Source organism: Mixophyes fleayi, chromosome 6, assembly GCF_038048845.1.
Source record: "Mixophyes fleayi isolate aMixFle1 chromosome 6, aMixFle1.hap1, whole genome shotgun sequence".
In the NCBI taxonomy this organism is placed as follows: domain Eukaryota; kingdom Metazoa; phylum Chordata; class Amphibia; order Anura; family Limnodynastidae; genus Mixophyes; species Mixophyes fleayi.
The window spans coordinates 172440077-172463109 of record NC_134407.1 but is presented as its reverse complement, the minus strand read 5'-3'; the positions used below and the strand labels follow the sequence as shown (position 1 = coordinate 172463109).

The window sequence follows — 23033 nt, the reverse complement described above, 5'->3', positions numbered from 1 at the left end:
TTTCTTCTGGTTCTCCCTGTCTACTGCACTACTGTTTGGTTTGACCCTGGTAAGTGACTTGGAGAACCGCGACCTGCGCATCTCACGCAGTCAAGACCATACCTCCTTGCAGGGGACCCTGGTAAAGACTGGTCCACGACCTGACCTGGTCGGTTGCATAAATACCAGTCAGTGTCTCCTACAGGAAGAACCCTCCATCCGGGAGCTACTGCTGCATCTGGTTTCTAGAGTAGAACAGCAAGAGACCAACCAGGCCCAGCTCCTACAGTGCATTCAAGGGGTGGTATCCCATATGGACTCTCTCCAAAGCTCCTTACCATCCCGTCCAGTGGCAATAGTACGTCAACCACCTCAGCTATTACCATGACTGCCAGCACTGCTGGGACCCGGGGTCTTCGTATACCACCTCCCGATAAGTTTGATGGTTTTATATATATATATATATATATATATATATATATATCTATATGTAGGGGCCCCGGTGCACTGCTTTGCCCGGGGGCCCATAATGTTGTTAAGATGGCCCTAATTGGAGGGGACTCTCTTATTTACTGACCATAAAAATGTAACCTCAATGCTTAAATCTTAGACAGGCTCAGGGGCGCACCCAGGGGGGGTTTCCTAGTCCCCAAAAACCCCTCTCCTACCTGGGGTGTCCTATGCTTACAGTGGCTGGCCCCTCTCCCGGGACCAGCCACTACTGCTTGTAATCGTCTCTTAGTCAGTACCATGCTGTGTGAGCACAGCTTTCTGCCAGCAGATTGGCCCCGCCCCTTCCTCCCACACGGCCAGCATGGGTGTTATGCAGGAGGCAGCAGCAGCAGAAGGTAAGAATGTGGGTGTGTCTGTGTGTGTTTATGTATGTGTGTGTATGTGACAGCTTACATATCTGTGTGTTTATGTATGTGTGTGTATGTGACAGCTTACATGTTTGTGTGTTTATGTATGTGTGTGTTTATGTATGTATGTGGGTGTATGTGACAGCTTACATATCTGTGTGTTTATGTATGTGTGTGTATATGACAGCTTACATGTTTGTGTGTTTATGTATGTGTGTGTATGTGACAGCTTACATGTTTGTGTGTTTCATCCTGTGTGTTTGTCTGTGTATGGGACAGTTTACATATCTGTGTGTTTGACACGGTGTGTGTTTGTAGCCACGCCCCTAAACATACTGGACATGCCCACTTGTATCGTGGCGCAGAAACCCCTCTCCTCGAATCCTGCGTTTGCCCCTGCGGCTCGGTGGGCATTGTTTTTCAGCAGACTCAAGTTGATTTTGACTTTCCTTGCAGGCCCCAAGAACTTCAGGGCTGATGCTCTTTCTAGGTCTTTCGACCCCGCTGACTCCAATTATTCTCCAGTATTTAAACCCATTATTACTCTGTCTAAAATTTTAACCTTGACCTCAGTCAAAACCCCTCCCATTGGCAGATATTTTATCTCCAACCACCTGCGCACTAATGTCTTGGCATGGGCTCACAGGTCCAGGTTTGCTGGACATGCCGGTATCAAGAAAACGGTGACTCTTCTCTTTCATCTCTACTGGTGGCCTTCCCTGGTCGCTGATGTTAAGAAATATATTTCGGCTTGCAAGGTTTGTTCCAGACATAAGACCCCCAGACATTCTCTTCCGGGTCTCCTCCTTCATCTCCCCGTACCGGAGTCTCCTTAGACCAGTGTTTCCATGGATTTCATCACAGACCTCCCCAACAGATGGTTACAATTCCATCTGGGTCGTAGTTGACTGTTTTTCCAAGTTTGCTCATTTCATTCCTCTGAAGGTATTACCATCCGCTTCTACTTTAGCACTGCTTTTTATTAAGAAAATCTTCCGCTTTCACGGTTGTCCTCTGGAAATCATTTTGGACCGTGGGATGCAGTTTGTCTCTAAATTCTGGAGAGCATTCTATGGACATTTAGGGATTAGCCTGAAATTTTATTCTGGTATCACCCGCAGGCGAATGGCCAGACCGAACGAGTCAACCAAGACTTAGAATCTTATCTTCGTTGCTACTGCTCTGGGCATCAATCCTCATGGAGTGAGTTCCTACCTTGGGTGGAGTTTTCTCACAACAATCATCAACACGTGTCCACTGGTCTGCCTCCCTTCTTCATTCTTTTGAAAAACATCCTGTGTTACCTACTTAACCGAATCTCCAGTGCCTGCAGCCCAAATTATGGTCCATGATTTTGCCCAGGTTTGGTCCCAAGTACAGTCCAAATTGCAACAATCTTCAGATCTCTACAAATGTTTTTCAGATCGCCACCGAAGTAACCTTCCGGTTCTCCATGTAAGGGATAAAGTATGGTTGGCCACCCGTAACCTTAAGCTCAAGGTCCCTCCCATGAAGCTCGCACCTCACTGTACTGGTCCTTTTCCTATCTCTCAAATAATCAATTCTGTTACCTACAAACTCTGGCTACCCGGCTACCTCCTTTCCTCCGGGTACGTAATACTTTTCATATTTCCTTATTGAAGCCACTTGTCCTTAACAAATTCACCCAGGGTTCTTCTCCTCCTCTTCTTCCTATCACAACTGTTCCTGGTGAAGAGTTCGATGTAGAACAAATCTTAAAATCGTGCCCTTCAGTGCACCAATTCCTGGTCACTGGAGGGGTTATGGCCCCAAATTTGTTCTTCATGCTCCTCGTCTCATGAGGGAGTTTCTAAGGAATCAAGCCACCTGTTCTTCCTTGACATGAAGAAGTGTGTTGGTTATTGTGAAATAAATGCAGAGGAAATAAGGACATACTGTTTTCAGGATATTATTTTATAGACTTTTGTGATGACTTTACAAACTAGTAGAATTTGAGCATTAACTCTTTACACTATGACTGACCCTTCACTAAATGAACTATAGTACCCAGGTCAATTGCCAATTATACTATGAATATGTTCAGGATTTGTGGATATTTTGTACACTTGATTTTCTTTGAATGTTATGTTTTGTGCTATAGAGCTTTTAATATGTCTCTTACAAAACTATAAAATTGATTTTATGTTACATGCTTTCGTTTTTTGTTATGACATTAGGTTGAGAGCTTTTGTACATACAAATATTCTTTGCAAATTCAAAGTATATTGTGTTGTATTGTGTATTGTATAATATGTGTGACAAATTAGTTTTGTGCTATAAAAAGTGATGTCACTTGTTTGGCTCTTACTTGCTTACTGTTGCATTCAGAAAGTAATTTGTATGTCTCACTTGTTTTATTTTCAGAGCCTGATTATCCAATAACCTGGCTAGGCTGCAGGGTGGGTGCAAGGCTTTTGAGTGGTGCAATTTCTTTTGGGGTGCAATATTGTGACAGGGAGAGGTAAAAACTGAAATTCATTTTAAAATATAAGATAATGGCCGTTCTCTAAAGAAAAGAAAGAAGAAGAAAACATGAAAGAAAGACGTTGTTAGGTATTAATCTTGATGTATTCCCATAGTATAGGCTGAAGTCAGCCTTGGGTGGGATTTAAATATAAGCGAATAGGAGAGACAAGAATGGCGACAGGCACAGGTGGGATGGCCCCTCCCCTTCACATCTTCACCTCATTAGCATTTGTTCATGCCTCCGTTCTGCTATACAGTTCTGATTTTAATGAGACGAGTGACAGAGATTACTGTGACCCTTTTTAAAAGCCAAATGGAGATGAGTTTCGAAAACACTGGACCATAAAGATTGTTGTTGGTGGTGGTGGTGAATGAAGCCGTATTTTAACTTAAGGGCGAGTTTGTTTTTACCTGCTGTGCATTAGCCTGGCATGGGAAGTGTGAGGGCAGCCTGAACCCTTCATCAGGCCCTTCATCAGGCCCTGAATATTTTACAAACATTATATGGGTGACTGAATAACATTGGTTACAACAGTGTAAGACGTAACTAATCCATGTCTGTTTGTTTGCTACTATCTTGTAATGTTAGACAGTAAGATATTGCAAGAAGCCGACTTGCAATATTTTACTGTCTAACATTACAAGTAGTAATGTTTGTCAAAAACCAAAACAGTGAATATAGGAACTGATTTATTAAGCAGCTTAAATTAAGTAGTTTCTTATTTAAGTCTCCTGGGTAAAACCATGTTACAATGCAAGGGGTGAAAATTAGTTTTCTGTTTGCACATAAGTTAAATACTGACTGTTTTTTCATGTAGCACACAAATATCAACTTTACATTTCAGTTTCCAAATAAGCTATCAAGTATTTGTGTGCTACATGAAAAAACAGTCAGTATTTAACTTATGTGCAAAACAGAAAACTAATTTTCACCCCTTGCTTTGTAACATGGTTTTATCCAGGAGCCTTAAATAAAAAACTTCTTAATTTAAGTTCCTTAATGAATCAGGCCCATAATCACCACTATCAGTGACGCTGTTCTTGAACTGCAATGATGATAGCTATTTCAGGGTGAAAGTATACGGCGTCAGGAATGCGCTACATGGGAAGGGGTTTAGGCTTGTCATTAATGTGTCATAGGACAATATGGAGAATCCCTACAGTCCCAGAGCCCTTGAAGGCGTTTGTGGCTTCATAGTGTTCCTGAAAGACAGGTGTGTTCGGGTAATCTGCAAGATGCTAGAACTCACTGGAGAATCACTGTTTAGGTTATAAAACCATTCATAGTACAATTTGAATTTGCAACAGAATTTTTATATGTTTTCAAAACATTTATGTTTATCATTTACTTTCCAAGGGTGTAAGTGCATTGTGTTTTCACTCTTGATTACTATGTACATCAGATTCATTTTAGTTTACAACGTTTAGTTTACTTAACACATTTATGTATTGCGATTTGCTGTTAACATTTATATACACTAGCACTTTAACTTTGTATCCAATATTATTATTCATTGGTTTCCAAGGGCCAGAGCACATTCAGCTTAATACAGCAATTTCGGCAACAAGACTCATTGCTTTGTGTACACAGAGTTTGTGTGTGTTAGCCATATGTTGGAGAATTTTTGATAATTAACATTTTTATATGTTTTGCAGTGATTCATGGGACTCTGAGAGTTTTCATTTATTTTCATTGTGTTAGTTGAATTGTTATATTCACGTCAACAGTCATACTCCATGGAACATGTATACTTTGAAGTTCTGTTGTCTATTCATCTTTAAAATATTGATCCTGTTATCACTGTGGAGCAGCTGCTTACACTTCTCTGTGACTATAGCCCCAGCATCACTAAACATCCTTACAGACACGATGCAGCTCAAAGTGGAGCTCAATATTTGAGATAGCCTGAAAGTCATTGGGGCGGCAGCCCTTGTACGTGTTTTAAAAGGATTTGATGGAATTTGATCGTAATTGAAGTGATGACAGTAGGTTCCTGAATACTTCTAAATATAAATGTCTTTTTCCCAGGAAGGTCAAAATCATCAAGGCAGGTGACTAGCCTCCAGGTTACCTCTAAATTTAGATTGTTTACTTTTTCTACTAGAGAAAATTGTTCTGTGAAATATTTGACTTATTACACATTTGGTAAAGTCTCACACATTTCACCAGTGTAACTTGGTCTTGTGTTCCTAGTCCTACCGTAAAATGCAAACATATAAACACAGTGTGTAATAGACGCGTGCGGGATGGCAAAGCAAAGGTGGAGCTCAAAGATGGCAGGAGCTTTGCCGTTGTGGCTGTTCTGCTGCGAAAATTAATTCACGTGAAATTTTACCATCTATTTCTACTCTCTTGACCAGCTTCTACTACTGTAGGTTATGTTAATGCTTGGGCTATGTAAGCCCTAAACCACGCGGAAACTGCTTTTTCTGTATGGTTTAGGCATTTTTAAGCAAAATGTTCATTAAAGAACAGCTTAATGCAGGAGATGAATGGTACTCAATGGGGACTGCAGTCTGGGCAACTTTATCAAGCTACGAAAAGCTTAGTCTCTCCCCTGCGATGTTTTCCGCAAATGGTTTCTGCGCATGCGTGATCCTAGGTAGCGCATGAGCATTAAAGGCTTCAGGTCAGAACACGGAGTCTTCAGTAGTAAAAAGTTATCGCTGACACAGCCTCCTATGGAATGCACTATCCAAACATGACTTTATTAGGAAATGGAGCCTGTCAGAATGAGAGCATAACTCTGATATGCTGAAATAGAATATTGGATGTCAGGACCCAAATAAATCTTTGCATGAATACCTAAATTAACCCAGGAGGAGGTAATTGAGTTAGGCAAACCCTTTGTGCAGAGACCAGCTTAAGATATGCAGATCACAGACCTCCATTGTATTTGATCATGTATTTCCCTAGCTAATTGACTTCCTTTCAATAGGTATTGTAAGCACAAACTAACACCTGGGTGTAAATTGGAGAGCCATATGCCTAGGTGCAAATCTTGGAGACTCTGGTATAAAAATCTGCATGGTCTTTATGCAGGTATATAGAAATATGACCTTCAAAGGAAAATGTTGTCATAGTTCATATTTTGGGAAATCTGAATGGCACTCCGTACTGAGGGGCAAAAACCACACAAAGGTCTTGAAACATAGATACCAACTACACAGGGAACAGCCATAGGCACATGTATTTCAGGATGAGATTGGATATTGTTGTAATTCCATTATGTTTGGTATTTAAATGTGCGGGAGATTATGACTGGTTTATTGAGGGGGGTGTTATTTCTCTGAGATATATCTGTGAAGAATTACAAACAGGTCAAGACTCTGGGAATATTTGTGAGCAAAGTATAGTGACACCTGGGGGACGTTTCCGCCCCCCCCATTAGCATTCACACTGCCCCTGTGAATGCCGTCCCATTTGAGTTTGCTTAAAAATCTGTGTTCTGAAGGAAAAAACTGTCAGACTTTGGGGGAAATCAAGTTACATTGATAAGCTGTCCATCTTCTTAGCCAAATCCCCTTGGCCAGGATGCAATTCATGTAAGTGCAAATCTGAATGTAATCCTATTTATTTTAAACTGTTTTTGCTTGTTATGTCAAATTTATTAATTGTTATTCATTATTTTTGTTATCTGTATGCCCCGTACTTTTTGTATATTAAATCTATAATTTAATAAGTTGCGTCCTTGATACTCTAAAGAATCCATTGCCTGTTTAGAAGAGAGATTGCTCGTCCAGGATAACCCTTGGAATGCCAGAGTGTGATTTGTTGATACATTTGATTAACAAGCTGCGTGTGCTTGTATTTACATTTGTGTAGCAGTCTGGAGGTGTGAAGAGTTAACCCGGTGGTGGCTGAACCTTGAAGTGCCTGGGGGTGTGAGAGCGCTGTGTTGGGGACGATTCCGTAGGTCTAGAACCTGTGTGATAGGTAGAGAGAGACTGCGGGCTGAAATCGTGTGTGACCTCATACAGCGAATACCCCAAAGTCACGGCAGCTGGGAGCGTGTTCGTGACAAATCGAAAAATCATCTGTCATCATTGCGATGATAGGTGATAATTAACCGGCCAATAACCCATTAATTATTAAATAGGCCCCTTAATACTGTAGCTCTGATTGCCTAATCTGATGCTTCTCTGAAGAGGGAAAGTGCAACCACTGTGATATTTTTAGTGGGCCCCTTGTGAGGCCCCTGAAAAATATCATGCTGCCCAACACATTTAGGGGGCTTTAAAGGAGGGGCAACATCATGTTTTATTTTGTTTCTAATTGTCTTAGTCTCCAACACATATTGTCCCAGAAGCATGTGCTATGTGCTTAAATATTATCTTTGCACTTTGTGTTTTTCTGGATGTTCCAGGTTACTGTCTGTGTTTCTCTGCTGCTGGTGCTGCTAATATTAAATCTTCTTTGTGCTCTAATTTCTCTGTAAAACGTGCTGATAGTACTGTGCAATGGAACATATCAGCGCTATACAATAAGGGTTGATCATAAAATGCTATAGCAGATTTCTTGATGACCTTTAACTGTTCAGGGGCGCACGCAGGGGGGGGGGGTTTCTGGGTCTCCAGAAACCCCTCCCCTCTGCTAAAGAAGTGCCCCTACATAGCGGCACTGTACTATATAGCAGCCACGGCGCTGTCAAAGAAGCATCCGCGGCAGTGCTGTATTGTATACAGCACCGCCGCGGACGCTTCTTTGGCGGCGCCGCGGCTGCTGTATAGTACAGTTCTGCCGAAATGGAGCTGCTGCACATATTTTTTTTTGGGGTGGGGGGAAACCCCCCTTAAAAATCCTGCATGCGCCCCTGCTGTTTATATGTCACATACATTTTGCTAGTTATATAACACATACATGGTGGTATATATGAATCCTGCCCCAATGCTGTCTACTAACTACATTGTAACATGTACATAAGGATTGAACAGAAGGTAGAGCTATCAACACCTGTCGGTCACAAGTGCTCTGCAGCCTTCTGGTTTTATTCTTCTTCTTTTGGATAACTTTTCTAAGAGCCACATGTAATCCCCTTATAGACACTTGCGTGACACACTTTAAATTATTTTCATACTTTGGATCTAATCCCAATATAAATGACATCATTAAAAATATAAATGTGCACAGTAAGTCCTGAGTCATCTTCGGACATGTCCTCCATGAAGAAGCTCTGTGCATACGCCAAAACAGGCCTACACCAATGAATGCAATTGCATGCAGTTCATGCCAAACGCAACTGACAAGACTGCCTACAATTGGAAGGGTGGGACTGGGGTGGAATGGAGAGGACTAATGTTGGCATTGTACAGTAAGAGCATGCTGGGGGCGTGCCTACGCAGATGCGGCTGATTCAAGTTCAGGGTGTCTTGTACATATGTGTTTTTTTGCCATTTCATTTGTACCAGCTAAGAGCATGTGTGAGTGCTGACTGACATTTTATGTTAGTACCCATTAAGAACATCCTGATTTATGGATTCCATGTATAATCCCGACTATATATATATATATATATATATATATATATATATATATATATATATAGATCACAAGTTAACCCGTGCATGATACTCATGCATTCTAGTCAAATCAAGCTACTTAAGGTGTTAAAAAGGTTCTTGTCATGCATTTGGGCCATAGCCCAGGCCTCAGCCACCAGCCACTCCCCACTGTCACCCCCGGCAACCACCAACCACTCCCAACTGTCACTTCTCCTTCAAGAAATATATATATATTTTTTAAAAATCTTTATAAACACTTTTAACAATTAACAAATTAAATTAACAAATTAAAAACATCTTAGTATACCAAATTTCAGCCCTTTCTGATTTTTTTTTTCCACACAAACTAAGAATTTAGTAGGTCAGTGTATAACTCCGCCCAGCAGGTGGCGCTGCAGCTTGGTTTTATTTTTTCCACAAACAGACAGACTAACACACGCCACTAGACATTTATATTATAGATACTTGTCAACTCCCTGAATGTCAGGAAGACTCCCTGAAATAGGGGTGATCTCCCTCACTCCCTGAAGAGTCTGGCATTCTCCCTGATGCTGAACCAGTACAAGATGTGGTTGGCTTCGCCAGCTGTGGCATGATGACACAGTTCAGAATTGTGTCCTATGTTCATGTATTGATGCTTGATTTTTTTATTTTTTTTTGCATGCGTTCTGATGGGACTCTATATTGCACATGCTTGTGTTTATCCTGCAGTGTGTTCTGTTTGTCTACATAGGGAATGTAACATATAGTCAGAGAGTTCTTATACCCAGAATCCAAAGGGAACGTATCTTGAGATCCGCTTGTATTTGAATAGGGGCGTACGTGCCAACAAGTTCTGTGCATTGTTTTAAATGCAAGTTGAGTTCGCATTGCACTCGAAGATGAATCAGACCGTTAATGTTCATAGCAATGTCACAGAGCACAACACCACTCTTAGGTGATCGTTAGTACCTTGCCGTCTATCACACCATTATTATATAAAATGTGTGCTAACACCTTGGAGAAATGTATGATTATTGTCTCAGAAATTTGCGGTAAGACCCTTATTTTGAAAAGAATGTATTCACTTATGTTGTCAATATGTTTTGAGTGCATCAGTATCAGTATTGTGGGAAAACCTTTTATTAACCTTTATTGAAAGAGAATACATTAAAATGTAAATTCTTTACCAATAGTCACAGAAACCCCTAACATTTGTGGATTGGGCAAGCAAATGACCATGTTCTGCAGTTTTGCTTTTCGTGTTTCCTGCCAGCTGCGTAATTACTGCAGTTTAGTAACCAAAAATAACATTTCAGATCCATCTTTCCAGTTTGCATGCAGAGATATATTACTTCTCAGGGTAACAATCTCTACTATGGGGTCATTTACACAGTAAAACATATATAAAGGAGCTGTGTAAAAGACTGTTGTGTCTGGTTTTAGACATGCGCACAGGTTAGCAATATAGTGTTGATTGCTAGGGGAGACAATTTTATTCTATGATAGGAAGATGACATGATCATGGTGTTGTATACAGACTGCATAGTTTCCGGTGTATTGTTCTGACCGCAAATACAAAACTTCTTATAGTTTTCCAAAAGAGATACGGTCACAAACTTCAAGAGGTTGAGCTCACATTTGTAAAGACGCTCTCATTGTAGCAGGTGGCCTCAAAACATTTCAGTTGTGCAAAATGGACAAGTACCTTAGAGGTGTAAGTAACCTGATAATGACTAGTTTCAATGGGACACCCATCAAACCATCTAGGGGCGTATTCACATAAACCAATTTTCATAAAACTAAAGACATTCTTGATGTCACCTTCTTGTCTTGAGTTACTTAAGTCATAAATAAGGATTCAGTGAGCAGTAATCTAGGTGAAGGACGGAAACGTCCTAATTACAGTGTTGGCACAGAAGTGATGGTAAGCAGGATTATTAGGTGACAGTGTCACTCTTGATGACAAGCACATTTTGGACACTGTTCACAAGTCTGCAAAATGCTGAGTAAAAAACCTGATCACATCATAAAGCAAAATAGCGGTGTGCACTAGTGTAAGCAATTACACATAAAAATAGGCCACCCATTTTTTCCCACTCATAAATGACCATATATGTATGAGAACTCCGCAATAAAATGCCCCAATGTTGTAGTGTTGCAGTTTTTTTGATTAAATGGACAATTGCACACTCATAACTCAATGTCACTTCCATTAAACTTGCTTTTATTTCTGGACACAGTGGAATTCTCTGTCAGACGTCACAGACTGCGTGTCATGGGAGAGGCAGCTCTGGTAGGATGGCGTACACACAAAACACGCACAGGCGTGTTCTCTACACCACAAGAGGGTGGCACCGCCCACTCTGCACACTGCCCGCTGGGCAGAGAGATGAGATACAGGAAACAGTCAGAATGTAAAATGGCGTAAAAATAATTGATACGTTAAAAAGAAGGGAAGGCAGGAGAGCGGTCACTCAGGGAAAGGGGGAAGACAGAGGGGTCCCAGGGTCACCAGTTGTAGGAGGAGTCATCAAACCTAAGGACATAAGAAGACATGTGTTAGGGACCTAATGGAATTTATTATAAACTGTAATTAATCAGTTTTCACAGATTTGCAAGTGAGCCATTCTTCTGTCTAGCTACAATCTATTGTTAGGTTGCTTCTTCTTTCTTATGGATAGGATGCTTTAACAGCTTCCCAAGAAATATTTCTTTATTAATAAGTTCTCTTAAAGGATTAATGCTTTAAAGCTCCTTCTCTCTATATAGTGTGTAAAGCAGAGAGCTCTGGGCGCAGAAGACTAATCCCATCCTAAGACTTCATTCTGTTAGAATAGAAGATGAGTAACTAATTCACCTACCAATTGCATTGGCTGCTGCTTTCTTCCAATCAGGTGTCACATTCACTAAACACCTTCAGGCTGAGCAGGTTTCAAATGCCTGTACCTGTTCATATACTACACACACATCTCCCTGCTACTTCGTCTTAGATAAACAGTTGCAATTAAATAATGTAGATCTCAGGGGCAGCTCCAACAAGCTACAGTACTAAGTGGGGGAACTCTATGTAAACAGATATAGTCAGGGGCGCACCCAGGGGGGGTTTCCTAGTCCCCACAAACCCCTGTCCTACCTGGGTGCTGTATGATTACAGTGGCCCCTCTCCTGCTTGTAGCTTGGGAGGATCGTCTCCCAGTCAGTCCCCTGCTGTGTGAGCACAGCTCTCTGCCGGCAGTGTGGCCCTGCCCCTCCTCCCACACAGCCAGCATGGGTGTAATGCAGGAGGTAAGAATGTGTGTGTGTGTGTATATGATAGCTTTCATGTATGTGTGTTTGATCCTGTGTGTGTGTTTGTGTATGTGTGAGTCTGTGTATATGCCAGTTTACATATCTGTGTTTGTGTGAGTCTGTGTTTATCTGTGTATATGACAGCTTACATGTCTGTGTTTGATCCTGTGTGTGTTTGTGTATGTGTGTCAGTCTGTGTTTGTCTGTGTATATGACAGCTTACATGTCTGTGTTTGATCCTGTCTGTGTTTATCTGTGCTTATCTGTGTATATGGCAGTTTACATGTCTGTCTGTGTGTTTGATCCTGTGTTTGTTTGTGTATGCGTGTGTCTGTGCTTAACTGTGTATGTGGCAGTTTACATGTCTACGTATTTGTGTATATGTGAGTCTGAGCTTGTCTGTGTATGGGACAATTTACATGTCTGTGTGTTTGACCCGATGTTGTGTGTTTGTAGCCACGCCCCTACACATGCTGGTCACGCCCACTGGTATCGTGGCATGGAAACCCCCCTCATCGAATCCTGCGTTTGCCCCTGATAGTTGTACAATACCATACAGCTACTTCATAGTGGGGAACACCATAGCCAGGGGCTGGTCCCATAGTGGGCTACCTTGGGTTGGGGGGCAGTGGGGCATCTGCCCCCTGGGCTGGTCCCATAGTGGGCTAACTTGGACTGAGTCACTGGGCCACCAGCATTTTTTTTTTCCTTTAAAATGTTCTTAAGAGGCTGCCGAGTCGAGTTGTGCCCCCGGACTAAAATTTGCCAGCCAGCCCCTGCCCATCGGACTGAAGACCTGTGAATTTATCTCACTGCAAATTCATTTGACCTTCTTGTTACATTCTGATGTATTTCTCTTTATTTTTGTCATTCTCTAACCTATTCTTCACTCACCGTGATCTGCTATTGTGGTTTCCATTGTCTCCATACAGAATCTCAGAAAGCAGATTGTCAACGGGACTGTCTCTCTTTCCGTACCTGCAGAGGAGATATGACCATTATGATAGATTTTACAGTGCAAGTGTCAGATATATAGAAATGTAACAAGATTATACGCGGTAGTAGGAGTTATAGAGAGTGGACACACGTGACATTCCCTGGACACTCTGATTGGTCAGTGCAGAAAAAGTGTATCAGATGCTATAAAATTGAGCTAATATGTGTTTTTTAGTTCTTGTGTAACATTCCAACCCTGTTCTCTGCTCTGTGTTGCCTACATTCTTGGCTATAAACTGTGTTCTGGCTTCACTGAGCTCACCTTCCACTTATTACTGATTATAATGTACTATAATATTATAACAAATTATAACAAATGTTATACTTCAATGTGCTATCATAGCATACAAATTCATAATACATTGTAATACTTAGCAAAGCACAGGGAAGCCAGCACCAATCTTTCAAAGCTGCAGACAAAACAGCCAGGGCAAGTGCTACCATTGAGCAAACTTAGCCCTGGCTGCCAATGGCTAGGGGGCATCTAAAACAATGAATGAGTGACATAATGTCACGGTAGCTCCCCCCCCACACAGAGTGTCGGACGCTGACATGAATATCAAGCAGTCAGCAGCTTCTTACATGTGAGTGTTATGATGCACCTGCTATTTTATTTCATTACTTAGTTAATGTAATGAATACTAAGCAATTAAATGATAAAATTAAAAAGGAGATTCTTATCTCTAAGTCATCTGTATATTAAATTCCAAACATTGCAATAGGACCTGAATAGCTTAAGAATTGTTAAACTACAATGGGTACTCTGTATAACCTCAGCTTTCTATAACTAAAACGCAAATCAAAAATTGGACAATTCAATGAGAACAAGGCACTGGCTCAGCCATTGACCTGCCCGTTTGCTATTTTGGACACAGATGGAATATATGGTGAGAGCTATTTATGCTCTGGGATTCTGTCAGCTTGGCAATTTAGTTTTTAGCTTATTCTTTCCATTAGTAAATATCACTGTACCTTGTTTAGCAAGCCCTGTTATCCATCATCATCATCATCATCATTTATTTATATAGCACCAACATATTCCGTAGCGCTTTACAATTGGGGACAAATACAGTAAGAAACAAATTTGGTAAAACAGACAAAGAGGTGAGAAGGCCCTGCTCGCAAGCTTACAATCTATGGGACAATGGGAGTTTAATACATGAGGTTAAGACTACATTTTGCATTTCAGTCCAGCCAGGCTGCAAAGGTAAAAGTGATTCGTAAGCTAAATGATCCCGTCGTTGGTGAGGGGGTAGTTGTCTTGTGTGAAATTGTGTAACGGGTGGTAATAGGGTAATCTACTGAGGTTAAGAGGTTGGTTGAGGAATATTATAAGCTTATCTGAAGAGGTGGGTTTTCAGAAAACGCTGAGTATTCCCTCTTCCTACAGTGGATCTAATTTATAAAGTGCACTGGATATGCAGTGCACAGTGCCTGGGTTTTGCACCACCAGACCTCTCTGGTCTGTCCAGAGCATATCAAGGTGCGCTCCTACTGATCTCTCAGGAGGCCTCACTGCAAGAAGAAGAGTGCCACACATAAAACATACAAAGTCAGGGCCCTGATCTGCCGGTTGTTTATCTTTTTTTCCCTGCATTAACCATTCCACTGGCACTTTTTACAAAAATGATTCCACTGCATGAATCCATGTTTGTTCCAGAAATAGACATCATTTACATTTTGCTCATGTTATATATAACTTAACAATGTCTCTTCTTCTCAGTATGTCATACAGCCCATGATGAGGTCTCTCACCGTTGCCGTGTCACCAGGTTGATGTAATGTCGCAGGGCGGTCAGATATTTATTCATTTCCTCTGGGGAAGCATCTTCTCCGGGATTCTCTGGTTTGGGAGGATATCCCTCCACTATTGTCCCTAGACATATTAAGACACAGACTGCAACAGCTACCATCATTGGCCACAGCTTCAAAGAGGTCACCATCTGGAGAAACAAGGGAACAGAGTGAATTTATGACAATTCTTTTAAGGCATGGAATGGTAGAAAACATCAAATTATGACATTTCAAAGGCGCTCTTAGCGTCAAATATGATATTTGCTTAAGTGTTCCTAATACAAGGTAATGCACATACTAGACAAAGATGTATGCTTATGTTTTCTGCATATCATAAGTACGCTATAAAAAAAAAAGAATGCTTGGTTATAGCACTCCATGAATCAATCACCTTTTCTACACTTTCATGGCACAAAACAGGTATTTTTCTCTACATACATAACAATTTTTCCCTCTGTCGCTCTCTCCAATTAAGAGTAGTGACATTGAAATTGAACCTTAACAACACCTAAGCCCTGCACAGTTAAAGGGATTGTATACCCTATTTAAAAGTTATGTTTAATAAAGTTTCCATAAAACAAGTACACACAAGTCTTCATCTGCAATTCAGATTGTCATTGAGAGCTAAAGTTTACATATACAGCAGTGGAAAATCTCCAGTACACAGGGACATATTTATTAAAGGACAAAAACCCAGCAATAGCCCTTTTTTTGTCTTTGCCCTATGTAGATTGAATTAATCTCTAGTGATAAGTCTGCTATTAAGTATTGCTGGTTCCCACTACTGAAGGTTTTACCATGTATGGAGGTGCCTATTTATCTGTTCTGCTTATGTCATATAAGAAAAGAAAGAGCTACAGCACCAGGTATTATATGGATATCGAACAGGGCTGTAGTTTCCCTTTTATGTAACGTATTATTTTTATTAATTTTGTACTATTATTCTATAGGGGAGCTACTATTAAACTAATGAATACATAGGAATTGAGAAGAACAGAGTTTGCTTTGTGTAGTGCACTTACAGCCAATTTCTTTATATTACATTCACAATATAGTTATTATCCTCAATGAAAAGTGAGTAAGAGCGAAACGCTTTGGATTTCTGTACATGTTCAAAATAGTTCGAAATAAGAAGGATTTTTATACCAGCGTCTAGACCACAGTTTTTTTTTTTACAGAACGGAATCCTTTAATTCCCTTTTGTCAATTAAGATTTCTAAAACTAGCGATATATTAAGATAAGAAAAGAAATAACTATCACCGTGAATGTAGATAATAAGAATCTTAACGTCTATAAAGACTGCTTCTTATTCTTCGTGAACACAGGAGAATTCATGGGAACTCATGCTTGATCATTAACTGCAATAACGTGCTAAGCAATAGAAGGGCTAGAACTCCCTTCACTTCATTATAACAAAGAGTTTAAAGTGTCTGCATAAATGTGTTAATAAATCAGAACAATAAAAGCATAAGATACAGACACTAACTATATATTTGCAAGACAGTATTGTGTAATAAAACAATGAATATATTCTTTACTTAAACAGCATGTAAGAATTAGAGCTATTGCTGGAACAATTGAAGCTCTATTACATGCAGCAGGCTTTTATCTTTCACTATTAATAATCACTTTTCACTTAGCACTATTAGATTTAACATTTTGCTGTTTTTAGCCAATAATATTTAATGAAATTAATAATAAAGTTTTGTTTTTTAATTATTGAGGATAAAAATGATATTGTGAATGTAATATAAATAAATTGACTATAAGTGGATTACACAAAACAAACTCCTCACTCCCCCTTTTTATGTCATCTCAGGATGGTAACAGGCAGAGAAGACAAAAAAAATATTTACTGGGACATCTTGAAATGTTGTCTGTGGTCACCTGTCATTGTAGAGATTCTGTTATCCTAAGTGATCAGGGAGCTGGATGTGCTTCCTAATTGCCGTCCCACCTCTAGGAGTCTTGCTGTTCCTTCCCTGCCCTATAGTTGTTTAAGGACACTGAATACATTGAGCAGCAAGTGGATGGAGGAGGATGGGGATGGAGGAATGCTGGAGAGCTGCAGCAAAAGTGCTCATCCACTGTGTCACGTGTGTGCTCAAGACAACAGAAGGACAGGGGGGCGGAGTCCATGTATCAAGCGGCACTTTTATAATTAACACGTTCCCTTATATATTATGTCTACAATATATTTTACACATACTCTGTGTATCTGTCAGTCTAAAATTGGGACTGTCTTACTTAAAACAATTGAGAGGTATTTATATCACCTTTCCCTATAACTGCTCTCTTACTTCATATCACTTCTAACTTTAATTCCTTTCATTACTCAATATAATATTTCCCCATAGCTCTTGTTACTTCAAATAACCTCAATCTATAACTTATTTATATTACTGCATGCAACCCATACTTGAACTTAACTTGAACTTTCCATTACGCCAAAATTATGGAGCAACCAGAATCATCAGGAATCTTCTGGATATTCCGTGAGAGTAGGCAAGTATGATACAGCCCTCACTATTACCACTCCTATTACATCATATAACCTCTTCCTATAACTCTTCTTGTTATTCAGTATAACCTGCCGCTATAACTCCTATTACTCCATATAACCTCTCCTTATAACTCCTCCAATTACTATATATAACCTCTCCCTCTAACTCCTCCTATTACTCCATATAACCTCTCCCTATAACTCCTCCTATTACTCCATATAACCTCTCCCTATAACTCCTACTATTACTTCATATAACCTCTCCCTATATATCCTCCTATTACTCCATATAAATTCTCCCTATAACTCCTCCTATTACTCCATATAACCTCTCCCTATAACTCCTCCTATTACTCCATATAACCTCTTTCTATAACTCCTCCTATTACTTCATATAACCTCTCCCTATATATCCTCCTATTACTCCATATAACCTCTCCCTATATCTCCTCCTATTACTCCATATAACCTCTCCCTATATCTCCTCCTATTACTCCATATAACCTCTCCCTATCTATCCTCCTATTGCTCTATATAAATTCTCCCTATAACTCCTCCTATTACTCCATATAACCTCTCCCTGTAACTCCTCCTATTACTCTATATAACCTCTCCCTATATCTCCTCCTATTACTCCATATAACCTCTCCCTATAATCCTCCTATTACTCCATATAACCTCGCCCTATAACTCCTCCTATTACTCCATATAGCCTCTCCCTATAATCCTCCTATTACTCCATATAACCTCTCCCTATACCTCCTCCTGTTACTCCATATAAACTCTCCCTATAACTCCTCCTATTACTCCATTATAACCTCTCCCTTTAACTTCTCCTATTACTCCATATAACCTCTCCCTATATCTCCTCCTATTACTCCATATAACCTCTCCCTATAACTCCTACTATTACTTCATATAACCTCTCCCTATATATCCTCCTATTTACTCCATATAAATTTTCCCTATAACTCCTCCTATTACTCCATATAACCTATCCCTATAACTCCTCCTATTACTCCATATAACCTCTCTCTATAACTCCTCCTATTACTTCATATAACCTCTCCCTATATATCCTCCTATTACTCCATATAACCTCTCCCTATATCTCCTCCTATTACTCCATATAACCTCTCCCTATATCTCCTCCTATTACTCCATATAACCTCTCCCTATATATCCTCCTATTGGTCCATATAAATTCTCCCTATAACTCCTCCTATTACTCAATATAACCTCTCCCTATATCTCCTCCTATTACTCCATATAACCTCTCCCTATATCTCCTCCTATTACTCCATATAACCTCTCCCTATATATCCTCCTATTGCTCCATGTAAATTCTCCCTATTACTCCTCCTATTACTCCATATAACCTCTCCCTATATCTCCTCCTATTGCTCCATATAACCTCTCCCTATATCTCCTCCTATTACTCCATATAACCTCTCCCTATATCTCCTCCTATTACTCCATATAACCTCTCTCTATATTTCCTCCTATTACTCCATATAAACTCTCCCTATAACTCCTCCTATTGCTCCATATAACCTGCTGCGCCATGTAACTACTCCTATAGTTTAATATATATAATATTTATATGAACGAGCACTGGTGGGGGAGGCCATGTGATGGGGAGGTGGAACTGTGCTGTATACCTGCTGTAGTCAAGATTTAAGCTTAGGGTATGTGGATGGCCATGAAGAAGCAGACTGTATGAATAAATATCTTGATGAAACCTTCGGAATATCACTGTAAACGTTGGAGAAAAAGCAAAATGTTTTATGAGAAATCAAACTTCAGGTGTATGAAAAGTTAGTTATAAAAAATGCATTATATCTAAAAATGGGATTTGAATAGGTGAAAAAGTAGCAATGCACAAAAAATTGAGCAGATAAGCGATTCAGAAGCGTCATACACGGTACCAGAAATATCAGAGATCTGAGAAATCCAGAAGAAAATATTAAATAAAATGTATCCTGTACAAACTGTTTTAAGTTCGCTTTCAAAACCTGTTAAATGTCATGAAGGAAAAATAAGTGAAATGGAGAGTGAGTGAGAAGAGTCTTTAGGTAATCACAGCCTCAGGTGAGGGCAGAATCGCAGCGCTCCCAATCAGACAGTCAGGCGCGGTTCAGCCCAATGATACAGACACTCGGTAGGCACACAGAGCCACACCTATTTGTTAAAATGGAAAACTCCAGAATTTGATGTAGGAAAGGTATGTTATAAAAGCAGTCACATTTCCCTCCTCCCACTGGTAAATATACCTTCTAATGAAGAGTGAAATGTGTCTGTAACAAATGATCATCTGCCGGAATGTGAAACAGATCTTCTGCAAATTGGAACTGATGAAATTTTCAAAAGAGTTCTGTTAAATTTTTACCTTTTCTACATTTGGCAGCGGAATTTGGCCTTAAGCTCTCTCTGATCCCAAGCATGGGTCTATTCATAGACTATATATTCCAAAAAATGTTCATTTACAAATACGGTGTGGAATTGAAAGGAAAAGTTGGAACTCCCAAAAAAATGCATGAGCAGAACATCGGACCTCTGCGATACAGCTCTGCCACAAAGCTCTACTTGTGAGAAATTTTGCTGGTCTCTACTAATCGGGTTACCATGAGCGCATGACCTACAGTATATCTGAAGACCTAATTGTACGCTGAAATTTCAAATATATATATTACACTTATGTAATCACCAGCTGAGGGAACCATAGCTGTGCATGTCAGCTAGCATTAGTCACTATTACAAGATACAGGTGAGACATGAAGTGTGTAAGGCCCGAGTGTCACACCGAATGGATGTGGTTCCATACCCCAGTTTCCATCTACTTACTCTAGGCCTTATTTCCACTTACTCCCACACTGCGCAGGATTTGTGCAGAGAAGTGGTTTGTTTGTTTTTTATGTCAAAGTTTGTATGTTAACTACAATATTATTTCTGTTCCACCTTTTTTATTTTAGATGCAATCATAATGTCGCATACATAGGTCCAAAAAGTGGTGGAACCAATGATTTATTTCTGCACGATAATGTGTCCTCAATCGCATATATATTCTCCCTATAATGCCCCTTATTGCTACATATAGCCTCCCCCTCCAATTATCCCAGGGAAGAAGTCCGAGGGGCATGATAACACAATTTTGTCATCATACCCCCACTCCTGCCAACTTCATTGGGAAAATGGGTGAGATGTGATAGAAAGTTGGCTGGATGAGAGTAAAACAAGATGGCTGGCGCATAAAACAAAATAGTTGAAACATAAAGTTTAGCAATATTATTTTTTTTTTTACTGGCTTGCATGGACCTTGCTTTTAACCAAAAGAATGTCCCAGGAAACCTGTGAGGTCCTAAGAAGCGTGGAGGCATAAATTCTGTAATGAGTGGTGTGATGAATTTTAAACCAATGGTAATCAATGGTAATCATGCCATTATTATTTTTTTTCCTTGTGATGTAAAACTGGGTATAAAACATTGTGTAACTGTTTGAGTCAGACATCCTCGCAATTGCTTGCTTTAAGACATAAATAAAAATAAACTTGCTTTTCATCTAATAAGTCATCTACTAAGTCTGCCATGACAGGGATCCAGGAGGATGGTCTGCTCTCCTGGGAGTCTGGGAAACAACCCAAAATTCAGGAGTCTCACAGAGAGAGTAGGCAAGTATAATATAACCTCTCTTTATAACTTACCTAATACTCCAACTTCCACCTTTCACACCTACTGTCACTCCCCTCAACCTCCCACCAACACAAAAAAAACACACTGATTAAAGGGCAGACTAGGTTCCTTTCTGACATTAAATTCTATTAAATTCTATTACTCCATATAGCATCTCCCTGTAACTCATCCTATTTTGCCATATTACCCCAGCCTATAACCCCCCATATTACTCCATATAACCTCTTTCTATAAATCATCCTATTTTGCCATATTACCCTAACCTATAACTCCCCATATTACTCCATATAACCTCTTTCTATAACTCATCCTATTTTGCCATATTACCGCAGCCTATAACTCCCCATATTACTCCATATAGCATCTCCCTATAACTCATCCAATTTTGCCATATTACCGCAGCCTATAACTCCCTATATTACTCCATATAACCTCTCTCTATAACTCCCTATTCTTCCAAATGTCATCTCCATATAACTCCTTCTATTCTTCCATGCAGCCTATAATTACTCCTACTACTTAATATAACCCCTCCCTATTACTCCAAATAGCCACTCCCTATAACTTCTATTACTTCATGTAACCTTACTCTATAATTCAACAGCAAGGACTTTAACAATTGCACAACACACATAGGCAGATAAACTATTGAATCCATGGTGAGAAGGTTGAGAATAAAAGAGTAGTGGCGATGGATTTTCTATTAAGCCCCCCTGGTGTCCTGCACTGATAGCACTTAATCTGGAGGCTCCTACACATGGACTGCTTGTGAGAAGAACAGCTACAAACTCTGCATCAATATTGCTGTCTGCAGAGTGTTTCATGGAATCTAAGTCATCCACTCTGGTGACTTCTTCCGATCGTACATATGCTGCATCTTGCCCAATAGGGAGGGAAGTTGGTGAGGTCCTCTACCCCACAATAAAGCCATATATATGGATAAACCACCTGCTAATGTCATTAGGCAGCAATATCCAGAATTCAGGATGTTCAATCACAAAGCAGTTGGAGTATTTAGAGCAGGGGAGAGATTGTATGCTTAAAAATCAAAAGTGACACTTTGCATTCCCAGTGAAAAAAGAATAAACAAATAAAGAGTAAATACAAAATAACAAAAATATTACATTTCTCTATTTTTTTAGTGCAAATATTTTTATACAAGGTAGGTTTGCATTACAAATGAAGCAAAATTTTTATACTGCAAAGTATTACAGTTTGGAGCTTACAACTTACATGCCATTGGGATGACTTTCAACTTTTCTGTACATACAGTAATTAATAAAAGATGATATATACTGACTTAGTTTGCTAAGTGCTTACAAAGAAAATGAAGAGATGTGGCATCTAGTGTGGATGAGATGGAAGCCAGTGGCTGGACTGCTGGTCATTAGTAGGGTTCTGGTACTTACTGTGTGATGGAAGGAAGGAATGATGCAGACAGGTAAAGATGCTCTCAGGTTCCTCTATCTCTCTCCCTCTTTGCTGGCAGCTCAGGAAAATCTGCTTTGTCTTCTGATTCCTCTGTGGGTTTATATCTCTTGTGATAGCAGGAGAATGTCAGCTCCTCCTCCCCTTCAAACTTCCCTGCTCCATCCCCTATGACAAGACACTCACTCATCTCTAATTGATCAATTCAGTTGGCTATTATGGTATCTTGTATGTGTGTGAGTTGGGGAGGGGGTAACAACCAGAGGGAGGTATAGTGGTGTATAGTGCGTGGGCGCAGAATGCACCATCTATTAACCTTCAGGTTTGGGGCATAATCAGCTTTTACAACTCAATTGTTTTAGCATTTTATCATTGTAGATAGTAGTTAATTAGCTATTGCACAGGTTTTATGTTTGGGATGAATGTTTAGACATTTGCCTTTGTTTGCTCAGGTAAAAATTAAGTGACCCTGTGCTTGTATGGGTTTATTACTTCTAAACCACTGCTTATCACTGTATGTGTAC

The 23033-nt window shown here is 39.9% G+C and overlaps 1 protein-coding gene across 1 annotated transcript; it reads right to left on the bottom strand.

Annotated features, from left to right (window-relative positions):
- Positions 1-11007: 11007 nt before the first annotated feature.
- Positions 11008-22598, bottom strand: PYY (peptide YY). Its single transcript, XM_075215371.1, has 4 exons — positions 22491-22598; positions 14850-15037; positions 12993-13076; positions 11008-11346 (listed from the first exon to the last, which is right to left on the bottom strand). The coding sequence occupies exons 2-4, from the start codon at positions 15035-15037 to the stop codon at positions 11319-11321; spliced, it is 300 nt and encodes a 99-aa protein (XP_075071472.1). The 5' UTR covers positions 22491-22598; the 3' UTR covers positions 11008-11318.
- Between the last annotated feature and the right edge of the window lie 435 nt (positions 22599-23033).